The sequence below is a fragment of the Scardinius erythrophthalmus genome, assembly GCF_964197995.2.
Source record: "Scardinius erythrophthalmus genome assembly, chromosome: 9".
NCBI classification, from domain to species: Eukaryota; Metazoa; Chordata; class Actinopteri; order Cypriniformes; family Leuciscidae; genus Scardinius; species Scardinius erythrophthalmus.
The window spans coordinates 23,895,906-23,921,256 of NC_138229.1; the positions used below are offsets into that span (position 1 = coordinate 23,895,906).

General features: G+C 38.1%; 2 protein-coding genes across 2 annotated transcripts in view; one reads left to right on the forward strand and one right to left on the reverse strand.

Moving 5' to 3' along the window:
- The window catches only part of kifap3b (kinesin-associated protein 3b), a 53,250-nt gene extending 48,048 nt beyond the window's left edge, over window positions 1–5,202 (forward strand). Inside the window, exon 23 of the transcript XR_014030779.1 lies at window positions 4,119–5,202. The gene's annotated coding sequence lies outside the window, so the exon portion shown is untranslated. The remainder of the gene's footprint in view (window positions 1–4,118) is intronic.
- On the reverse strand, window positions 607–25,340 carry niban1b (niban apoptosis regulator 1b; the record flags this gene model as incomplete). Its single annotated transcript, XM_081374447.1, has 14 exons — window positions 25,181–25,340; window positions 12,062–12,192; window positions 11,793–11,921; window positions 11,588–11,702; window positions 9,845–10,009; window positions 7,767–7,882; window positions 5,819–5,923; window positions 5,327–5,489; window positions 4,087–4,274; window positions 3,706–3,852; window positions 3,325–3,435; window positions 3,097–3,204; window positions 1,701–1,812; window positions 607–1,601 (listed from the first exon to the last, which is right to left on the reverse strand). The coding sequence occupies exons 1-14, from the start codon at window positions 25,233–25,235 to the stop codon at window positions 607–609; spliced, it is 2,640 nt and encodes an 879-aa protein (XP_081230573.1). The 5' UTR covers window positions 25,236–25,340.
- Window positions 25,341–25,351: the final 11 nt, after the last annotated feature.

Genomic DNA, 25,351 nt, shown 5'->3' on the forward strand with positions numbered 1-25,351 from the left:
TCTACTACAGCATGGTACAAAATAATTATTTAGTGATCAGCATGATCCCCTGTTATAAGAATGATATGTCTGTACAAGCCAGCACAGCACACGAATAAATTAGTCCACTAAAAACATTTGTGTACCATCTAAAAATGTAGAGTTTCTATTTTTTTGTCATTTAATTTTAATCGCTTCACATTGTCTAAATAAAAAAAAAAAAAAAAACAAATAAAAATATTCCAACATTAAATGTAATTATTCAACATTGTATAAAAACTGCAGGTACAAACACCCACCATTGTTAACATGATGCAAGATAAAGTGTTAAAAAAAACTGAATTCTGTTTACATATGCACATGTACATGACTGTGTCACTTTAAATGTTAATATTTAGATTAATAATAAAAAAATAGTAAATGATGCAAGTCATTTATATATATATATGTATATATATATATATATGTGTGTGTGTGTGTGTGTGTGTGTGTGTGTATATATATATATATATATATATATATAAGATATGGAAACACTGTAGTTTGTTTTGTTAGCAGAGCTAAATAGTTTTATAACTTGGATAGTTGGATAACTGGATAGTTGGATAACTTTTCATTCAACCATTTTTAAGGCTGGTTTTCATCACAAGGTCTTGTTATTATGTCCTCTATCTCGATGACTTCCATGATGAGATTTCTGATAGCATGCACACTGTCGGCAGTCTCTTCTGGTGAATCTGTGTTCACAATGCTGCTATGGTTCTCCAGCTCGGATGTTAAAGCAACAGCGCCCCCTTCCGGACCATCAGGAACAGAGTCAAGAGCAGGAGAAGCATCCACCGCAGGAGAAGCATCCACCGCAGGACTGTCTTGCGTTTCATTACTATTCTCATCACTAGATGACGCTGCCTCGCACACCTTGTTATCCACACTGTGCTCATCGGAAACACTGCCGTCCACGTCAGTGCCTTCAACACATCCGTCTGGGAGAACTTCTGCATTGATCGTCAGTCTAGCATCAGGTTGGACAGTGTGGACACATTCCTCTTTGATTTCAGACTGTGGAGTACTTGCATCTTTACTCTCCTCATCTGCCTCCACAGTTAGGGTTTCACAGGCATCAGCGAGAGGAACTGGTGCTTGGTCTGAACTAACAGGTGTAACGTCATCCTCCTCCACTTTGGAAAGTGTCTCTGGTTGCGGAGAAGATGAATCCTCTGCACATTCGATGGTTTCGGGTTCGGTTGAGGAAACATCAGTCTCTGTGACCTCTAGAATGGGAGATGAATTATTAGGTAATGTTGGTGGAACATCTGGCTGGCTTTCAGCCACATTTAACGGTGACGTAGGTTCCACGGATTCTGGAGAAGACACTGTAATCTTCACAGTGGGAATGACTGAAGTCTCATGTGTCTGGTGGGTGTCTTCACTGACGGTTTCTCCTGATGGGGAGGAGATCTTCTGCACTGCCTGTTTAAAGGCCAGCACTTGGGGTGGACTGGAAGGGGCAGAGAGGGGCGGCGTGCGGCTGTCAGCCAGGCTGCTTTGACTAACACACTGCTGCAGGTCAGTACTGTCCGCAAACAGGTTGTTCTTCTTCAGACTGGCCGCCTCCTTCACCACTGTACGGCAAACATATGGACCAATATGTAGATGTGAGTTTTTTATGAAGTCAGTAATATTTCTCAAGACACCCCAAACAAGCAACTAAAACGGTTTACCTTTGTTAACTTCATTATTCAAAAGGTTGAGTAGTATGTTCTCGTAGATATTCTCCACTTGAACAAAGTTTGTGTAATCTGCAAAGATGAATTGTTCAAACTTCTGAAGCTCCTGCCGAAACGAGAAAAAAATTCAGTCAACAGTTCAAACAAAACCAGCTGTATTTGAGAGGTAGCCTGATATCAGTCGATTCTGAATAAAGTCCCCAAATGAATGACTCTAATGAACCTTTTTTTAGCGAATCAAACACACAGTGCAGCCAGTGTAGTTTGATTCCCAGTTTTAAGGCCCATTCACACCAAGCATGATAACTATTAATGATGACAAAAAAGATATACAAGGAGTAGAACTGCACGATTAATTATTAAAATAGCGTGACCTCGATTCAAACACAGATGCGATCTTATTCCAAAATGACAATGAATTTTCCTGTCTATTAACTTTTGACAAAATACCGGAACATTAAAATCTGTGTTGGCGCTGCCGCTGACCCAGAGAGAGCAGTTATCATGTTTAGGTATGAAACAGCTTCACAAGCAGTCTTTTTAACCACATAGTATCATTATTTCTGTGTTACAAATATTCATATTATCACAGATAAAAAAGTTTATAGTTCGGATATAAACACCGATGTCTACAGCAGCGATCAAAAATCACCTTTTATAAGTAACTTGGCGCTTCAAAAAACGGTTATATCCATTACATTGTTACACCAGTAGGTGGCGAAAGTGACTGTTAAAAAATGTATTTGTCAATCATTCATTCATCGAGTAATGAAACAAGTGAAGTATTTATGAGTGAGTCATTGAATCATTCATTTAAACCATTTTTTTAATTCACTCAAATTGATTAAACATTTTTAAATAGACTGCAACAATTAACATTTTGTCTGAACCTATAGTAAATTATGTGTTATTTTGTTTAGTTGTCAGAATTTTTTTAAACCAAAAATTCGTGGTTCTAAATTTAACCAGAATCGTGCAGCTCTAATAAGTAGTTCTAAAAAAAATCCACATCACAACTAACAATAACGGCCCAGAGAAACAATATCGTCAGAATCATACAATTTTCCAGCCGATGAACGCTAAAAACAATGACAGCCAATCAGAATCCAGCAGATTTTGAAGAGCTCAAGCATTGAAAGCAACAGATGACATAACTGCAGGATAAACAGAACAATTTATCATTCCTGGTGAGAACGGGCCTTTACTGTTGCTTTATCTGTATACAGTTTAGGCCAAGTATTGCATTTTTTCCACCTCTAAAAAAAAATCTGTGTAAAAAAAAATTATTTGAATTTATTAAAGAGAAACATAACTTGCTAGAATATCTCTACAAGATGTATTGTAATAATGTATAAATGTATAAACTGGTTAAGAGCTGACTAGTGCGTACAGTTTTGCAGCCGGGGGCCAGGTTTCTCCTGATGGCTGGCAGGGTGATGTCAACCAGGGCGTCCTGGAATATCTTCTTCCTCACTGTGCTGCTGTCATAGTCAAATTGCTGAAGGCAAAAGCAAAAGTTTCCATAATGATTATGTCACGTTTATTAGAGTTATTCTATTCAGAAGTTGTACTGCTGCATTGCACATGTGTTCACTTTGTAAATGTGGGCAAAGCCTACCTTGAGGACACGTAGCTTGGCTTTCTCCATGACTGAGGTCTGTTTGTCAGGTTTATCCTTTAAGGCAGCCTGAAGCAGGAGCTCAAAAGTGTACACTGCATTCTCCATCAACTAAAAAAGAGTGGTACAAAACAACAGCCATGCCACAGTTCATTTATATTACTTTGACCTGTAGGGGGAACCAAAGTTCATGACAAGATGAGGCAATGCTCTCCATTGACTTCATTTTTGGAGCATTTGTCTATATGACACATGTGATTTCAGTAGTTTATATCCACTAGTGAGGTCTAAAAAAAGTTTTATGCAATTATTCTTGAGTCAGAAGGCTAGATGAAATATTTAATTACATGAAGCCCCACTAAGTCTAGCAAGGAAACACACCTGCTGCATTTGATTCTGGGTGCAGTGGACTACTCGAGTCGAGTTGGAGAACTTGAAGCGGTTTCGGAGTTCCTGGAGCTGTTCTTTCAGGACATTCACGTGCTGGTAACAGTCCTCAATCCGGTCGCGACCCGCCTGCTGCAGAGCCTTCAGAAGGACATGACTCATGAGAACTTCAGATGATCATTATTCCAGCGTGATCTAATCACCTCAGCTTTGCTGTCTAACACTTCTCTTTCCTCTTAGTGGAAAAACTGACATGATTTGCTTCAAGTGTTGTGCAATAGCCTTGGCCAGGAAAAGTTGAAATCAGCAGATAAATATTCATTTCCAGAACTTGCCATATTACCACATATTTCTAAATGTTGTGCACTCTCTTACGCTCTGAAGTTCCTCTGTGACTCCCCCCTCAGGGAAATCCTTGCAGACTCGGGTCAGCTCGTCCTCCAACAGCAGTCTCACGGCCTGGAAGCCTGCGCTGACCGGACCCATCAGCTCCTCCAGGATAGAGGTCAGGTATGGGGCCACGCTCTCTGAACTGTATTTCATGGCTGGCTCTGATGCTAAAGCTTAACACAAACAGAAAGGAAGTCAAAAGGGTGCCGTACAACGTTAAGATTTGGTGTGCCTCGCTGACTACATTTACATGCATGAAAATGTTCAGATATATGGTAATATTTAGTTTTGTGTAACCTTATTGTCTTAACATAATATCAAGTCAATACTCTGGTTGAAGGTGATCATATGTTTACGCATTCACTGGTTGCTATTAAACAAGATTTTATTATGGTTATGTGGTCTGGGCCACTTGCAAAACTATGAAATTGTATGACTAAATACACACATTACACAGAATTGTAATGTAGTTACCAATTATTATTTTGCTTTAAACATTTATGACAGCAAAAAAGGAGAAAATGATTCACTAACTTTACTAAATATTAAAGAAACTATATTATTCAACCTATGGTGTGCTCTCACTTAATATGATATCTGTGAGTGTTATGATATGAAGGAAAATATTTTTCAAAAATGCTACATACCATTCAAAAGTTTTGGGTTGCTTAGATTTTTTTGAATGTTTTTGAAAGAAGTCTTTTATGCTCACCATGACTGCATTTATTTGATCAAAAACAGTAAAATAATCACAGAAACACTGTAATAACTGAATTTTATTATATTTTAAATGGTCATTTATTCCTGTGATGGCGAAGCTGTATTTTCACCATCATTACTCCAGTCTTCAGTGTCACATGATCATTCAGAAATCATTCTAATATGCTAATTTGCTGCTCAAGAAACATTTCTGATTATTATAAATATTAAAAACAGTTGCGCTGCTTAATATTTTTGTGGAAACCGTGATGCATTTTTTTCAGGATTCAAAAGAACAGCATTTATTTGAAATATACTTTTTTTGTAACATTATAAATGTCTTTACTGTCACTTCTGATCAATATAATGCCCCCTCGCTGAATAAAAGTACACTTTTTTGTGTGTGTGTGTATATCTTACCTCAATAACCTAACCTCAATACCTAAATGACCTCACTATTTTGAATGGTAGTGTAATTGAACACTGTATGTAGGGCAAATACGCAGTATAGACTGTCTGCCCATACCTTGCAATTTAGTTTCCAGGAATGTTTGTGAGTTGATGATCTGGTCCATGTCTGAGCGGATGAGCGCCTCCTGCTGTTTGGTGGCATCTCTGCACTCACTTTTCAAACTCTCCAATCCTTCTCGCAGTTGTTCATGCACAAGCTCATAGGTCGCTTCCACTGTCTGAGAGAAAAAAAATCAAAAACATCCTAAACGTGGCCACCATAATCCCAGCTTCATCATGAACACAGAGCTGCCTTTGTCAACATGTTGACTAATGGCAAAAAGTCCTTTTATAGAGCAGTGACCTCATCTAACTGATACAGTCTGTGAAAGAGAATTATGTTTCATGGTATAAAACTTTAATTGTTTTGGATGGTGTGGAAGCCAGAAAAACAGTGGATTTATATATTCAAAATGGACCAGCCAAAATGTTTCCTGACTGTGACATTCACCACATAGCGTGTCAAAGTTCTAAGAATAGCTGTGAGGAGCCGGCTGATCTCACTGACCGCAAACCACACCCTCTTCCTCTCTGGCTTCTTTCCTTTCAGCTTGGGCAGCAGCTCCGTCTGCAGTGAGGGCAGCAGCTCCTCCATCACCAGGTTAGCCAGCACCTGCAGGCAGGCAGAGAGAGTCACTACAGAAGCCCATGGCAGAATGAGAGTTGTACTGATACCGGACGCAAAATATTCATATGGCACCAACTCATGGAGGAACAGTAAAGCGTTGAATCACTGGGTTGTTGTAATGTCACAGCAATGAATCAGACTGAATCACCACACAGGCGTGGCAGTCCGACGTGGATACTGAGTCGTATTGCTCTATCAATATGTGTCACTAAATATGTATTTAAAATAACATAACTTTTTGATTTTGATTGGTTATTCTACAATCAACGTTTTTGTATAATTAAATTACTTAATTGACTGGATTTTTATATAATATAATCACTATTGGTCACCAAGGCTGCATTTATTTGATCAAAAATAAAGTAAAATCATTCTAATATGCTGCCTTTCATGCTCAAGAAACATATTTCTTATTATTATCAATGTTGAAAACAGTTGTGCTGATTAATATTTTGTGGAAACCAATCTTTGATGATATGAAAGTTCAAAAGAACAGAATTGATTTGAAATATAAACCTTTTTGTAACATTATGGGCCCTATTTTAACGATCTAAGCGCATGGTCCAAAGCGCACGGCGCAAGTGCACTTAGGGCGTGTCCGAATCAACTTTTGCCAGTTTAAAGACGGGAAAAATGGGCAGCTCGCCCGGCGCATGGTCTAAAAGGGTTGTCCCTATTCTCTTAATGAGTAACGCTCACGCCTTGGCGGATTGCTATTTACATGACGGAATTTACAAGAGGAAAAACTGAACGTGTCTCCAGAGAGCAAACGGATCTGCTCGTGTGCGAGGCTAAAACGCGCAAGCAGAAAAAAAACTCGCTGCATTGCGCCAGATATGTGATAGGGCCCTATAAATGTCTTTATGTGTCCTGGCTGAATAAAAGTATCCTATTAAAATCTTACTGAACTATAACTTCTAAACTACATAAGTTAAGGTAATATAATATAATAATTTGGTTAGCAATATGTCATTTGTTTATTTATGTAGATGAACAATAAGCACATTGTGTTGGTCCTGATCACCTTTTCAGGATTTGTTTTGTGATAGTGACGGATTGTTAAAATAGCCTATTTTCATGTCTGCTTTCAGTTCCCTTACACAACAACACCTTGTCGTCCAAATTAGGGTTCCAAATGTGACCCAACAATAGTTAGAGGAAGGCAGAGGTGTTTCCTTGAGTGGCTACAGGACATCCTGTAAAAGACCCCGTTGTGATCTCAAGATTTCATAACAACAGGAATTTTCATACAATTCATACAAGAGGAATTTTGGCATGAGGAACAACATATCATTCATTTGTTGTGCTTGCTTGGGCAGATATCACTATTTGATTCATTCTAAACACGTCCAACATCTGTGCTACAAACATGAATGATACAGTACTTCAAATCATGTGACGTATTGAGAAGAGGTATTATTTGTAAGTAAATAATGCTATTGGATTGGCTTGCAAAACATTTGTGTTCCCCAGAGAGAGTTTGCATTTGCACACAAAGTTTTTGGAAAGTTCTGAGAGCAAACACAAAGTTTTCTAGGGAATACAAAAGCTTTGCGAGCGTACACAAATGTTTCAGTCAAGCATGAAATGACAGTCCAATGATTCCCTAATGGGATGTTAACAGCATGACACACTCCTAAATCCCTGACCAGCCGCTCTGTCCACACTCAGCCTCTGACTCCACCAGTCTGCTGACCACACTATGACATCCACAGCCAGTCTATTTGTTCATCTCTTTGGCTGCTACTTCAGAAAAGAAGCATGACTCATATGATTCATTCAAAACAAGTGGACTCTGCTTGTGAGTAATTTAGACCAGAATGCCCACCTCACAGTCACGGCCCATCAGCATATCCCATGATTCATAGTGGCCCTTCTCCTGCCTGTAGAAGTGAATGGCCTTCAGGAAAGCCTGCACTTCACATGCCATACTCTTCAGATAATCTGCGGATAATAGAGAGAGGAGAATAGTTCTGTCAGATGAACTAATTGTGTAATACAGGATCATGTGAGCGCTACTCGGAAACTTCTCTTTTCTGGTTAAAGAAAAAAAAAGGAAAATGACCAAGACACAGAAATTTCTTGGAATCAGCAAGTATGATGAAAGGCTATGATGAAAAGAGAAAGCTGAGAGACCAATCATAAATTACATGTACTGTTAAATAAGAGATAAACAATCTCACTTTCACTGCTGCAATACCACTGACACAACTACATTTTACATTTAGCTTAAAAGTACCCGTTTTCAAAAAAATCCATTAATAAGTTACATAATAATAAGGTAATAATAACACACTCGCCTTAAACACATAAGAAGCATTGGGAAGACGATTCGTTTTAGTGAGTCGGTTCATTTGGATTGTTAATGTAAATGAACTGGTTTAAAAGGAACGACTCACTGATTTGAGCTTCAGTGCAGAAGTACGTACTTCCTTACGTTCTCCATTCAGTTTCATTCATTACATTTTTGTAAATTAACCGTTACCATAATCGTAACCATGATCAGGATTCAATCAAAACCTTTATTGCTTAATAATAAATAAATAGTTTCAAATTATATAAATTGTTAATAACATATTTTAAAAGATAATGTCTTCTTAAATTCTTGTAGTCTAAACTAACTTCAAAAGAATGCAAAAAGAGGTTTAAGTGCGCTATTACTATTAGAGATATACTTTACAAAATTGTACTTAAGTATACTTGGCTTGCCTTACTGACAAGTAAATGAGGCCTTTACTTATACTTAAACTTCTGACCAAGACATACTTAGTAAGAGTAAAAGTAAGAGTATACTTCAAAGTGTACTTTCATAAACTAAAATGTGGTTTAGAATTATATAGCTAGTAAACTAACACTATACCTTATAAGTTCATTTATATGACAGTTCACATTATATGTAATTGCAATACAATTTCTAAACTAGCTGTGTATTCGAAGTTTACCACTGTTACGCTTAAAGAACACTTAAGTATACTTTTATAAACTAAAAGAAGTATTAAAATAGTAAACTTACAAATATACTACTATTACATTGATACTTACTACATAAAGTATGCTTGGAAAATATGATTGAACTGCTTAAGTTTAGTTTATAAAATTAAATGTAGGTGTGCTTCTTTTTGTAAGGGTGGTGTGAATGTAGTTCAACTACTTTACATTATGAGTAGCTAGCTTGGCAAGTTACAGATTTGATGTAGATTCCCCAACACTAATAATATATACAGTCATTTGTGCTGCTTGCTAACTAAATGCATCCTCACAGTTATTATTTTTTGACCCTTAACTCATGTTCAAAGTTCGGTTCATGAGGCTTATTTCAAAGTCTATTCTAATCTGACTTTCAGCTAACAATAGCAGAAACAACAACAAAAAAGATTGTTTAATGTTAAAATAGTGTTAACAACAGTTTGATTTTACTCTGTGTAGGTGGTTAATTCTCCTCTCACCTAGTATGTAATGCAATAAGGTGTGAAGAGACTTTTTCAGTTGTGTGATGAAGTAGAAAATTATTGCACATAGCTTCGTGCTCTGCAGATGCTGTGTAACCGCTAAACGACAAGTACGCAGGAAGAGAGCTTTGCAATTCTGAATATTATTAGTGTATCACCATGACCACCAAAGAAAAACAGTAGTAAACTGGGGAAAGAGCAGAGCAGCTTGAGGTACCCTCTGATCAGCCTCACTACTGTAATATAGCATGTGTTTAAGGTTGAGTTTGGGTGTGTGTACAGAGAATTAGTCAGACCAAACTCTAGAAGTACTTTCATAATGAGTAAATAGAAATTCTGTAGGAATTAAATGTTCCCTGGTGTGGGTATAAGTCATGAATTTGATCAAACAGACTGCAAACACAAACAACGCAAAACAAAAGTGCCCTCTGAGACTGAGGTAGTGCTGATCTGTTACCTTGGTTCTGATGACGAACGCAGTCGTTCAGGATCGAGACAAAGCGGGCCCGCTTCTCCTCCTGCTGGAAACAGAAGTACGAGTCCCGCCTGTAAGGCAATCTCAGGTACACAGGAAGAGGACCGGGAACCGTGACCACAGGAATGGAGGGCTCTTCCTTAGAACCTGAACAACACACAAAGGCTGCATCCAAAATCGCATACTTCCCTATTATATAGTAGGCGGAAAACAGTATGTGACAAAAGAAGTATGTCCAAATTCACAGCATACACTCACCTAAAGGATTATTAGGAACACCTGTTCAATTTCTCATTAATGCAATTATCTAATCAGCCAATCACATGGCAGTTGCTTCAATGCATTTAGGGGTGTGGTCCTAGTCAAGACAATCTCCTGAACTCCAAACTGAATGTCAGAATGGGAAAGAAAGGTGATTTAAGCAATTTTGAGCGTGGCATGGTTGTTGGTGCCAGACGGGCCGGTCTGAGCATTTCACAATCTGCTCAGTTACTGGGATTTTCACGCACAACCATTTCTAGGGTTTACAAAGAATGATGTGAAAAGGGAAAAACATTCAGTATGCGGCAGTCCTGTGGGCGAAAATGCCTTGTTGATGCTAGAGGTCAGAGGAGAATGGGCCGACTGATTCAAGCTGATAGAAGAGCAACTTTGACTGAAATAACCACTCGTTACAACCGAGGTATGCAGCAAAGCATTTGTGAAGCCACAACACGCACAACCTTGAGGCGGATGGGCTACAACAGCAGAAGACCCCACCGGGTACCACTCATCTCCACTACAAATAGGACAGTTGAAGACTGGAAAAATGTTGCCTGGTCTGATGAGTCTCGATTTCTGTTGAGACATTCAGATGATAGAGTCAGAATTTGGCGTAAACAGAATGAGAACATGGATCCATCATGCCTTGTTACCACTGTGCAGGCTGGTGGTGGTGGTGTAATGGTGTGGGGGATGTTTTCTTGGCCCCTTAGTGCCAATTGGGCATCGTTTAAATGCCACGGCCTACCTGAGCCTTGTTTCTGACCATGTCCATCCCTTTATGACCACCATGTACCCATCCTCTGATGGCTACTTCCAGCAGGATAATGCACCATGTCACAAAGCTCGAATCATTTCAAATTGGTTTCTTGAACATGACAATGAGTTCACTGTACTAAAATGGCCCCCACAGTCACCAGATCTCAACCCAATAGAGCATCTTTGGGATGTGGTGGAACGGGAGCTTCGTGCCCTGGATGTGCATCCCACAAATCTCCATCAACTGCAAGATGCTATCCTATCAATATGGGCCAACATTTCTAAAGAATGCTTTCAGCACCTTGTTGAATCAATGTCATGTAGAATTAAGGCAGTTCTGAATGCGAAAGGGGGTCAAACACAGTATTAGTATGGTGTTCCTAATAATCCTTTAGGTGAGTGTACATAAAAGAATAGGCAAAAAGTACCTGGATGACCTAATACTTCCAACGAGAAGTGTGCGTACAATGGACACTTTACTATCCCATGAGGCCACGGGAGAGGATTTGTGAAAGCCGGTAAAGTGACGCAACTGACACAGGTCACATGATAATGACAACATGGCAAATTTAGCATGTCATTTATACTACACACATTCATACTATACGGAACAAACTTTCAAAATAGAGAGTTTGCAATTTCTGACGCCGCCGAACACTCCAACAGGAAGAGAGACATCAGGATATAAACAAGAGAAACACTCACCATTAAGGTCGGGAAAAGCCTTGTCTACCACAGCAGTGTATTTTTCCTCTGAGGTCAATACAGCGCCTCCTGTTGGCAGGAGTTTGTGGCGTGCAGGGGTTCCCTTTGTATACGACTGGATGCATACAATATAACAGAATCATGAGCATATTCTATCAAAAAAGCAGCTTTTACATGATGAGGATGAAAGATAACATTTACATACCTCCTGGTTATCATGTAGCTCTAGGCTATAGTCAGCACGGACCACAACAAATCTCTCTTTCCACCTTCTGTTGTCTTCAAAGTAAAGCATGCTGTCCTTGTACAGGACTTCTGAAGCCTGCGGAGGCTCCTTGAAGCGAAACGTATTAGAATCAGTGAGAGTAAGACACTGCAACATGATGAATCAGATAACACTGACATCATAAGTGATAGCACAATACAATCACATCATAAACTGATGTTGTCATGATAAGATAGTTATGCTCTCACCTTCTGTTTGAGGAGCTGGGCCTGTCCTGCCCTGTGCTGCTCCACCTCATCCTTCAGATGGCAAAAGAAGGCAACACAGCTTTGCCTTCTGTAATGAGGACTGAAGTTCTTCAGCTCAGCCTCTGTCCGGCCTACACACATATGAAAGATCAGATTAACCTTGTGAAAAACAAGTGCCATTAACTGTATTGAATGTGCACTTGCAGTGTACTTCAAATATGTACATGCAGATAATACAACATTAAAGAAATAAAAGGCCTTAGTACACTTTCATGCCTAATTCTTAAAGAGTCCCTGTAGTGAAAATCAATGGTTTTTAATGTTGTTTATATGTCTATGAGGTGTTTTTTAATAAGCTTTAAAGGGATAGTTCACCCAAAAATGAAAATTCTGTCAGTAATTACTCACCCTCATGTTGTTCCAACCCCGTAAGACCTTCGTTCATCTTCGGAACACAAATTAAGATATTTTTGATTAAATCTGAGCGCTGTCTCACTCCTCCATAGACTTCTATGGAGGCGTCTGTGTTACACGTCACCACGTAGGCTCACTATTGGCCGACGCTGGTCATGTGTGATACGTGGTGACGTGCAACACAGACGCGCTACGCTTAAACACTACGCGAAAAGACTCGACGCCCAGAGAGAAGGAAATGAAAAGTGGAATAAAGTCGTTATTTTTGTTTGTTTTTGCGTACAAAAAGTATTCTCGCCGCTTGATAAACTTAAGATTGAGCCACTGGAGTCACTTGGACTATATTAACGATCTCTTTAATAACTTTTCTGGGCCGGCAAGTTTCAGTCCCTTAGAAGTCTATGGAGGAGTGAGACAGCGCTCAGATTTAATAAAAAATATCTTCATTTGTGTTCCGAAGATGAACGAAGGTCTTACGGGGTTGGGACAACATGAGGGTGAGTAATTACTGACAGAATTTTCATTTTTGGGTGAACTATCCCTTTAAGACAAACCATGTGCAAATTCATAAGTCATTGCGGAGTTTCTTACGTCACAAACTACCTTGTAACCAATCCTGTCACGAGGGGGGCGGGGCTTTAGCATATCATTAACTATTCTCTGAAGCAGGGGAGTCTCAAGATAAGCTAGGTTATCCAGGTATATTTTCTATGTTGATATGAAAAATCATGTAAATTTAACAATATAGCGAGTGAATTATGTATATTATGTCTATTACGGTGAACTATATGCCTTTCTCCACTGGAGTTCTGAGTTGTTCAAAGCGTTTCTAAGGATGCTAATTTTTAGAAGGCCAACTGAGATGGCGAACGGGAACATGGTCCATGTAACATTAGCAACACATTATTAGCTGCCTGATAACAGTTGGTAAGGTTTGATAAAGGCTAATCATATTAATTACCGTTATGTGTCCGACGTTGTGCAGCGTTTACTCGAGTAGAGTTGGCCGAGTGGTTCTCTGAGCTGGTGTGAGTGAGTGGAGGCGGGTCTAATTAGCACATTCATCTTATTGTTCTTGACTCTGAGGGAGTTGACAGACAGTGACTAATTCCAGAAGACTGAGCCACCTTCACTGCACTGCCAAAATGACATGGCACAGAGTCCATTTCAGCATTATTCCACTGTGCAACCTAAATTTAAAACTTTATTTGCAATAGCTCTTGTGCTTGGATCCCAATTTCCAAGATTTTAAGGGATAATATTAGAGATGCACCGATTGATCGGGTGGTGACCGGAATTGGCCGATTTTCACGTGATCGGCCGTAACCGGCGACCGGCCGGTCAGTCTGACAAATGCCGATTTTATGCCGGTCAAATGCACTCGGGCGCCGCATGATTAACATTGCGCAACATCAGCATCACACGTGCACACAGAGCACATGTAGAAAACCTCGTGAATTACGTCCGTTCAGACCGCAAGCGCGTATTTTTTTTCGGCGTGCATATGTTAATCAATATGAGTGCATTCACAACGGGAGCAGGAGCAGCGCGAGCGTCAAGCAGGAGCGTCGCGAGCTTCATCTTCACACTTTTGGTTGAAAATAGCCTAAATAGGGTTTCACAAAAAAAGTGCCCAAAATGCACAGAATTTGCGTGTTTTAACAAGAACTGGAGTAGGCTATGTCAGAAAAGAAAACAAAGACTAATATTTTTATAGAAAATGTACCCATTTAAACTTGTTTTATTATTCAGTTTGAAGTGATTGCAATAGGCCCGTGTGTGTGTGCTTTGATAAATATCTTTATACTGCAAGGCTATATTTATTTTATTTTTTATTTATATATTATTTTATTGCCATTCCCTGTTTCCATACAGACGTTTCGTTTGCTAAATAAATATATATAAAAAATTATTGGATATTGAATGTGAAAAGGAAATGGTTCTTCCACAACACTGCACTTTAGATGTGTGTGAACTATGCAAATTGTAAAATGTTCTATTACAGAAATGATATAAAATAAATATTTGTGTGTGCTGTAAAGTGGTTAGAAAAAAATGAAATCGGAATCGGCTAAAATCGGTATCGGCAGGTCAAACTTAATGAAAAATCGGAAATCGGAATCGGCCCAGAAAATTGTAAACGGTGCATCTCTAGATAATATCCTTTGATTTTACTTGGAAATATTATTTTCTGCCAAGGACTAAATAGTACAGAATTCTGATTATATGTATGGAGTTCTGCTCAGCCACCGGCAATTGCTGAATAGTATCTAATTTACGGTGCTCATTAGACATGCTATATTAACCATTAAAAGAGCTTTACAAAACAGTGTCTGATCCTTTTAAGAAAATGACAGAATACTACTGATTTGTGGTTCACCTATGGTTTAAAAAAGCCATATATTTTTGAACCAGAAAATGATTCAGAAGAAGAAAAGGAAGAGCTAATTATACAAGCTCGTCTACAAGTCGATGTGTCAGAATGGTAATGCGTCTTATGTATCGCTTTCTACAACATCAGGCACATAACGTGAACATATGATTAGCCTTTTGCTTGACTACGTTATCAAACAGCTAATAATGTGTTGCTAATGTTACACAAACTATGTTCCCATTCGCCATCTCAGAGTAAGACAGCTGCCTTCTGAAAATCAGCATCCTTATGCTTTGAACATCATATAAAGTCAATGGAAAAAGACATAAAGATCATCATAACATCGTAATATACATCATATACATAATTCACCCGTTATACCATGATTTTTCCTGTCAGTGTTTTTTTTCTCACTGTGTTAAAATGGATTGGTTATTTTTGAGACTGTCTACGGTAAACTGCCGTTTTAAGGAGAAAATTCTCACCAATGGTGTAGACTGATAAATTTGCAAATGGTTTGTCTTAAAGTAGCCTATATTTAAAAACACCACATTAAAACTCGATTTTCACCACACTATACAGTGTGTTGCCTTGTCTGCACAATCAGTGTTAATCAGAGGTCTAAATCTAGAGGAACAATATATTTATTAGTAAAGATTCACTGTGAGCCTGATATATCAACTTCATGTTACCACATGAAAATGCAATTCATAAATCCATAAATCCAGTTCGTAAATCCCAATTCTCGATTTCAACTGACTGACTCAATGATCTGAACTGATTTAAGATTATCTTTTCCACATATTAATCTCTCACATGACATCAGAATATTTAAATATAGCACATTAGTCATGAGGAATATTGAGCTTTGTTGTCCTGTTTTAGAGCTTAACAGACAGAAAATATTCAATATTCCTCAAAATGTTGTTGTGCAGAACAGATTCTCCAAAATAAACAATCAATCAATACTTTAAATTCTCCATTTTGGGTTAAATATTCCATGAATTCAGTTAACAATTGCATAATATGAAGAATGTCACGATCACCAGCAGGAATGCCATTGAGAGTCACAAGGAGGCACTCCATCACAGACAATGACATCTCTACGGATTCCCCATAATGCATTGCCTGGACTCATCAGAACTCATTACTTTCAGCTGTGTCTCATTTACTTTATTTGTTCACCCTATATAAGCCTGGTCAATTCTGTCATTCATTGCTAAGTCTTGTATGTGTCTGTGCTGCATTTCTGAGCATTCTCTCTGGTTTCATGTCTCCTGGATTTCTCTGCCCTGGACTCAGTTATTGTTTGGACTGTTTGCTTGTGATTTTACCTTTGCCTGTTTGTGTGGATTACGATTTTGAATTACCCTTCTAATAAATACTGCGTGTGGATCCTCAACCTTCGTGTCTCAGAGCAGTTTCATAAGTAACAAAGATACACAGGACAACAAGTATATTCTGTCTTTCTTGGAGTGACAATTCCTGGGCTAAAAGGTAGTAAAGCTGGATATAAAATTATACAAAAAATATAATTAATTCCTACTTCTGAATCTCACCACCCATTAGTATATAAACTAAGTAGAAATATAATGAGCTTCGATGACTGATGATCCGGAAAAAAAATTATCGAAAAGAACACGTTTATACAAATAAAATATAGCCGATATGAAATGGTACTGTGTTCTTATAGTTATTTTTTTGGAATAAATTATTAAAAATCACTTGATACAAAGTTAGCTTTAAACAGATTTCTTTTTTCCTTGTAAAATAATTTTCCGCCCTCTTAAGTTATTATAGTATTTGAATTCAGGGACTTTGGGGTAAAGTTGTTTCTAGAGGTGCTATACAAATAAAATTGGACTTAACTAGCTGAAGTGAATAAAGTGAGTTAGAGAACAGACAGTTGCATGACGAGGGCAGGGAGATGAGATAGTGGTTTCCTGTGACACACAAACACGCTTGTGCTAAGAGCATGACCGTTGACACTCCTGGACAACTCAGCTAATTCTTCTTTCTAAAAGACAAGGAAGCTATAGAACAACACACATCACAACACCTCTCTAACATGTCCCTTTGTGCAGTCAGTACTAATAGTACTTAGCATTTTGATATTGTCCCACACTGTCCAAATTCACTGAATCTTCCACAGGCTAGAAACATGAAGAGGTACAAGAGAGCAAAAGTCCATCCAATGAGGACAAATCTACTACACATCCCAGGAAGTCCTTACAGAAAACATCAACCTCTGCAGCTTTTTGAATACACACATGTTTATGTTTGTCCTCGGCATCGCTTCATCTGACTGCTAGTGGACTGAGATTTCAAACATCTTGTGATGATGAAATCTCTATATGGCATGTGGCCTTTCTAGGTAATTGGTGCAATTAAATCTAATCTAATGTAATAGCAGGATGCATTGATGCAGATACATCCTCAACTTTCAAGGAAACTCAGGAAAGGGTTTGGGGTCGGTAATATTTTGAAATATTTTTCAAACTCTCGCCAATGCTGCATTTATTTGATCAACGATATAGTAAAAACAGTAATATTGCAAAATATGATTACAAATTAAAAGAACTGTTTTCTATTTGAATTCATTTTAAAATGTTCATTTCTTATTTTTGTGCTGGTAAAGCTGAATTTTCAGCATCATTACTCCAGTCTTCAGTGTCACGTGATCCTTAAGAAATATTTCTTATTATTATTAATGCTGAAAAGTTGTGCTGCTTAATATTTTTGTGGAAATAGGATAAGGATTTATATGATTATTTGATTAATAGAAAGCTAAAAAGAATGGCATTTATTTGAAAAATAAATATTTTGTAACATTATAAATCAGGGTTCTCAAGTCTCACGCATTGGCCGTGAGACACACGCAATTCAACCAGTTCACACGCTCACACGCCACACCGTGTATTTCTCACGCTGAAAAGGCAATGCCAACCAAGTTGTCCTGCAAGCTTTTTATATAACGTTGTATATGAGGCGCGGGCACACAAAGTGAAGTTTCCTGCCGCCAGCACGTATCTCGGCCAGATTGCGTTCGTTAATAGGCGCGCGAACACACGGAAGTTGACGGAACATTCTCGGCCACCGTACGTTCGTTACTAGATAACCAACAACATCGCGCGAACACGGCGAACACACGTCGTGAATGATGGAGAAAGTAAGTTGGAAGAAAGCTCGTCTAACATTTTTAGGCTAGAACATTTAATATATAGCCCATCGTATACATTATTAGTGATGCAGTCAAAAACTCTACAACTACTCTGCAACCAGGCCAGAAGCTTTGGCTCAGTTTGGCTAGCTTACGTTATCTGAAACTAAGGGAAATGTTAGTGGGTATGGGAAGGAATGAAAATGTATTTCTTTATTTTATTTTAAATAAATTTAAATTATTTATTTTATTTTAAATTATATATTATACTGTATTAATAGTCTTTCTAGTTACATTAAGGCTATGTATTAAAGCAGAGTGCTCTAATATTTTATATCCTGTCAAAACATATTAATTGCCATTTGTATTTTTCCAACACTTACAACACAAAACACATTTCATAAGCTGGAGTGTGTACTCCAGTGCGCACACACACACACACACAACATAATACTCTAATATGTTATTTGTTCTCAATGTCCCACCACACAAATCATTATACCATTTTAACTAGACACTGTTCAAACTATATGCAGCAATTTGTTATATTTTTGTAATTTGCGTAACTTATTTGTAATTTTGATATTATAAATATAACATTAAAGAGTAGGCTATATTTGATGTGATGAATTTCTCTGTCATTTATCAGATTTACCAATTGTTATATTTTCAATTTGTCCTGGTTAATTATGAACAATGGGTAAAATTGGGGGGCGGGGCTCCATTAGGGCTCCTCCCCTAACCGCATGTGATCTCACTCCAAGCTTTTGATAAAACTTGAGAACCCTGCTGTCTTATAACTGTTATTACTAATTTAATGTCCTTGCTGAATAAAAGTATTACTTTCTTTAAAAAAAACTCAGTGACCCCAAACTATATATTTCTTAATGTCAAAACAGACACACAACAGATAAGGGGGCAGATGGTCAGTGTTAAACAATTTAAAATGTATTGTGTCCAGTGATGAGTTAAGCAGAGCTGTGGGTCTCCCAGGGCAATTCATAAAAACAGTGTTTTCTCAACTGTTTTGCAGACAGCAGAATGGCTATGTGCACATCTGTACAATAACTTTGGTCTTAAACTTCCCTTCATCTCCCCACACACAAACAGGGTTCTAAATAGCCCCCGTCTCCAGTTTCTCCCCAATCATGATATCCTGACAGAGGATGGTGTCTAGGATTTCAGTTTTGATGTTTTATATGTCCCTTATCCTTCGCCCTACATATGTTCCTTTGATGCAGGAAAGAGCAGGAAGAAAGAAAGGCAAGTGTAGCCCACCCTTATGTCAAATCTCTTTTGGACAACAAAAACTTTGATCTGAAACAACATATCAAACACACAACCTAAAGCGTAATGAGAAAACCTCATTGCATTGACACTGCTTTTGCTTGCACAATTCTTTACAGACAAAAGTCGAAACGTAGAATAAAGAATCTGTCGTATTTGTTATTTGTGAAGTGAAGTCATTTCCTGCAAACACGAGTGCAGCTAACTTCCGAGGCAGCTGTGAAACTTACACCTCAGATGAGGCCAATGATTTAAATTACCATCTGAAACTGAAAAAGGAAAGAATAGCGATTTCCATTCTCTATCTACAGATGTCACAGTGGGACTGGAAAGAGTTTTTCTTTATGGACATATTTCAGAATGTCCTGCATTTCATAGCCGACAGCCTGAAATGCTGCCAATACATAACATTTATGTAGCAGAACCACCGAAACATAAAACTGACAGAAAGATGCAGAATTTAGTGTTTGCTTTGAACTGCTGCTTTCTCAGTGCAACATTTTTCAGGACCAGTTTCTCAGTTGAAAATAGAGTTCAGTACTGAAATGACTTAAGTTTAAAGGTGTTGGGAATATTTCTACAACTCTTAAAAATAAAGATTCTTTATTGGCATTGATGGTTCCATGAAGAACCTTTAACATCCATTGAACCTTTCCATTGCACAACTGGCAAAAAGGTTATTTAGATTATTAAAAAACGTTTGAAACCTTTATTTTTAAAAGTGAACGTGCAGCTCAAATTGCTTGCAAAACAATTTTAGAGAGCCAACTAATTACACTATATTGTCTCGCTTTACTGCACTTTACAATGTTTTACTGGGGACGCCACTTGTCTAACTCTTGTTGAAGTATCAGTCCAGTGGTTTGGATGACCAGCTGAGAGCCTGCTTTTCCCATCACCTCTTGGCCTGCAGAAGAGATCTGAAGCATGAAACGCCCAACGAGGGAGACAGCTCCATGACTAACATATCAGATTGTAGCGCTCTCTTTCTCTTTCTCTCTCCACTGTCCTTCCAGTCCAAACTAAAAAAAATAGCGTGTGGTTCAGCAAAAGTGAGAAGTTCTTAGAGGAGCTACATTACTTTGTCAGTGTGGGCTTATGAGGAGTTTGTTTTAGTCCTTAATAGTTTTGAATCCAAACTGTAATGTGGCAAGCTGATCACTCAGTAAGACATACAAGTCTGAGGCCAACGTGAAAACCTGAGATACAAAATCTGATTTAAACATGGAAATATATAAAGGAAGATAAATATACAAGATGCTCTTTGAATAATCTCAAATCACTCTGAAGAACATTATCATCAGTGAGTGACACAAACTTTGTGAGTTCATGCAGCTCGAGGTCTGCTATCTCAAAGCAAATGAGAAACACTCCAAAAAATGTCAACTCAACTTTTTACTCAAATTGCTATGCGGATAAAATAACTGTTAAATTTGGACTCAACTGTATGAAGAGCAGAGAGAGGTGGTGTTAACTCCCATAAGCTAAAACAATAAGGTGTTGAGGTTGTGATACAAACCTTTAACATTACTGTCAGTTCAGAATAAGACATGATAGAGTGACACATATCAGTTTTGTTTTAGTGTGTATGTCAGTGTGTGACTATAGAATCATGAATCTGTGAGGGTGTGGGTCAGAGGCTTTGAGCTGTTCTCCCCTGGAGGTTTGGGACGTCGTCCCGGAATGAAGCTCTCATTCCTCCCATTAGAATCAAACTGATTCACTGACTGATACTCCTCCCAACAGCAGAAACACACCCAGAGACACGCTTTTTTATTCAAAACCTCTTAACATCTTGTCCAAGTTTGTTTCTGTTTCTGCATATAATGATAACTCAAAACATTTGTCTTGTTGAGTGCTATTATGTTTCTAAGCGATTACATTTATTTTTTATCACCTGTGTGGCAGACTATAAACAGGAAAATCTTTTAGATTTACACTGAAGGAGGGACCTGAGCCAGAATGCCATAAAGACTTGGGTAGGCTCTTTTGACTTGGACCAATAACCATCCAGGAAACCCTAGCAATCATCTACAAAACCTTAGCATAAGGCCCTATAATACCTTGAATACCCTAAAAAACACAAAACCATAGGATTTAGCAGCCCTGCCAACCTACAGAGGATAAGCGGTTTGGGGAATGATTGGATGGATAGATGGAACACCATAGCAATGCCATAGTTAACACCCTGAACACCCTAAAAACCACACCTAGTGATGCCCTGGTAATCACCCGAAATCACCAAGCAACAACATAGCAATGTATTGAAAAATCAGAACACCTTGCAACACCCATTGTAACCACATAGTAACACTTTGAAAATCACCATGTGGCAAGTTTTCACAAGAAAGCAATACAAAAAGGTAAAACACAAAAGTGTTCATTGGTGGACCCTATTTACTTTCTTTAAATTAAACAAATCTTGTCAGTTACTTAACTTGGAAGGAACGTCCTACAGTATTTGAATGTGTTCTAAAGCGATAAGGCAATCTGCATGTCTGTCTTCAAGGTGTTTGGCCACAATTTGTAATCATCTGAGAAACTCTGAAAAATGTTAAACCTCACCATATGGAACAGGTGAAAAGGGAATGTTTCTGTCATGGAAATCCCACATCTTCCTCACACATGGTGAGGAAAGGACAGTGTGAACCATGACCATTCCCCTAGAGCCCCACTGAAAACCTGAAATGTAAGTGGCAAAGGACATATGGACAGAACGGCATGCTTCATTCAAGCACTGCATCAGGAAAGTGGATCCAGATCATAGATTTGCACAATTATCTTTTAATGCCAGAGTTGCTAGCATTTTAAAGCAAAGAGGACAAGGAAAATCTGAAGAACAGAGGATGACTGTCATCTTTAGCCCATGAAAAAGACACCTCAGCAAGGTGCCATCATACAGTACCTCAGTGGGCACAGAATATAGTGGTGTTAAAACTGTGCTGAGACCATCACAACACAAGATACACTTAGTGCCGTCATTATACAGCATGATATATGTGGATTAATAATCTATCAAAATATAAAGTCTGAATATAAACTGATGTGAAGACTAAACAGCAACACAAACTGGATTCCAACTGCATGTCATCATCAGCATTACTTCATCTATTAATCTAAAACACTCAATTTTTTAAATAGCAGTACCGTGCTTAAACTTTTTATGTGACTAATAAATGGACTATTATGGGATGTCATTCTAAAAGTTATTAGAATGTCATTCTACAACTCTTAAAAATAAAGATTCTTTATTGGCATATGGGATTCCATTAGGGACCTTTAACATCGATGGAATCTTTCCATTGTACAAAAGGTTCTTTATAGTGGATAACGTTTTTTTTTTATTATTATTATTAAAATCCTACTGAAAAAAATGAAAAAAAAAAAAAAACCACCTAATTACTTCTTGTGGCCTGCGTATTCACAACAAGTACAAATAGCGATGCAGATTAACACTAGGCGATTTCCTAGCCAGATATTAACTTGGGACTATATTAGGGGGAAGCACAGGCAAAGCACTGCTACTTGGGCGCAGAGATATCACGCCCAAGTAGCAGTGCTTCGCCTGTGCTTCCCCCTAATATAGTCCTTAATATATAAGTCAATATCTGCCTAAGAAATCGCCTAGTGTTAATCTGCATCACTATTTGTACTTGTTGTGAATACGCAGGCCACAAGAAGTAATTAGGTGGGTTTTTTTTATTTTTTATATCACTTTTACTCAGGCCATGCTAGCTGGCAACAAAGGATTCCATTCATTATGCTAAGCTAAGCTAGCGCCGACCCTGTCAAACTAAAACAATGCATGCACTGAGACAAACATGCATTTGCCCACCTATCTAAATGTAGGAAAGAAAGTGAATAAGCCCTATTTCAAAAAACGGTGGAGTGTTCCTTTAAATGCTAAAAACAGTGAGAGTACTGTATTGTCAGTTAACATGAACTAACAATGAAATGTACTTAAGAATGTAATAATTGTAGTTAATATGAATTTCAATATTTACTAATACATTATTAAAATCAAAAGTTGTATCTGTTAATATTATTTAATGGGCCTTAAATAACATTAACTAACAATGAAGAGTTTTATTTTTAAAAAAGATAAATAAATACTGTAACAAATGCATTGGCCATTGTTAATGTTATTAATGCATTAACTAACGTTGACTGATGGGACCTTGTTGTAAAAGTGTTAGCTAAACAAAGCATGATCATTCATTTTTGGCTTTCGCAGTTGTGCTAAGCAGCAGCATATGGGTCATTTTACAGCATATGAAGGAGAGTCCAGAGCACTTCAGGCCCCTCTCAGCTAAATCAATCCAAGTTAGTGCCAAAAACCCATGACATCATTTAGGAGTTTAGTGGAGGAGGGAGTGGTGAATAGCGCATCATAATTAAGGACACATTTTATATGCTGGTGCTGTTTGATTTTTACCATCTGTTACGTCAGCCCACACCCCTATACTGTTGTATGCCTATTCTTTATGTTTTCGTCCACATGAAGTGTTTAATGGCGAGTAATTAAGTGTTACTGGACAGAAAACAAATGTAATCAAACATGCAGGGTTCTAACGACAGCACAAACCCTGAAGTCCTCATTTAACCTGTGTGTGTATACATTGGACAGCACTGAGTAAATACATGCCAAAGCCCAAAAAGGGGACGTGGCAAATAACTTGAGTTTTTGGAGCACAAGAGCGGTATTCACTCCAAGACTGAAGCCCTGTCTGTTTCAGTTTATACACTCCTATTCTGCTAATAGTTCACCAGCTGAACCACACAAATTTGATGTCACTATGTCTGCAATTATAAATAGTGTATCACACTACAATGTATCTGTCCAGCTGTATTAGGCATCCTTAATATCATTGCAACAGGGGACATTATAATTTCTATAATGTGCAGTTTATTAAATTACATTTTAGTTCACATGCAAGTCCTTTACTTTTAGGAATTAAGGCAACACGGCTTACTTTATAAGTCAGCAAACAAATGGGAGTAAATATTCCGCTGAAAAGACTGAACAATAAAGAGAAGTGAATGTTGGAATGAGTTTCCACTCTGGTCAAATACTTCCTGCTCACTGCTGGCCAGATGAAATAAGAGCAAAACAATCCCCATTATGCAGAAACAGCTGTGTACCCCATCAGGGGAAGGAAACCCATTCTCTCCAGTATATGCGCTCAGAATGTGTGACATTCCTGTGAAATCACATATCAGTGCATTCACAAAGGCAGTATATCACTGAATCGGAGAGTGCTGCAAAAGAGCTGTGAATGCATATTTGAATCTGTAAATCTTTGGGGAAAAGGAATTGTGGTAATATTTTACATTACAGTCTCCATGTTACATACATTAAGTCGTGGTGCCACTTTATATTAGGTGTCTGCTGATATCCAGAACAACAGCACTCTTTCTCACAGTTCATAACTCGGTATTTATGTAAATTCACAGCAACCTAAACTTTAAGTGACGGATGATCAAACTGGGCTATTGCATGACATTGAGCTGTGGGATAACTGATAATAGGTGGGGTTAAAGGTGTGGTGGGCGTGTGGTATATGTTTGGGTAGGTGTGCACTGCATGAAACTGATGACATTTCCTGCATAGGCTGGCTGTCAAATGCATGTCTGATGTGTTTAAGTAAAGTGGAGGTTATTCTTGGATTTCAATTGCCTACAATAACTAACATATAATGGTTTAGTGGTAATACGCTGATTTTTACTTTAAAGCACAATGCAACACGGATAAATAAAGTGTAGCCTACACGAGAGAAAGTCTCATTCAATTATGATCATTAATCTTAAGGTTGCACAAGAGAGCTAACCGTTATGCAGGATATATAGACATTTTGAGTAGGCTACTAAATGAAAATCCGTTTACCTCGTATGTAGCTTATTTTACTCTCGTCCAACAGACTGGATGAGGATGCTCCCATTGTGCAGTGTGGATTGTCCCGGTCCCGAGCGGAGGCTTTTTCCCGTTAGTCCGATTAGGTTCTAAACGCAGTCGCTGTTTTGACAGTCAGATATTGACGAGCGCAAATAAACTGTG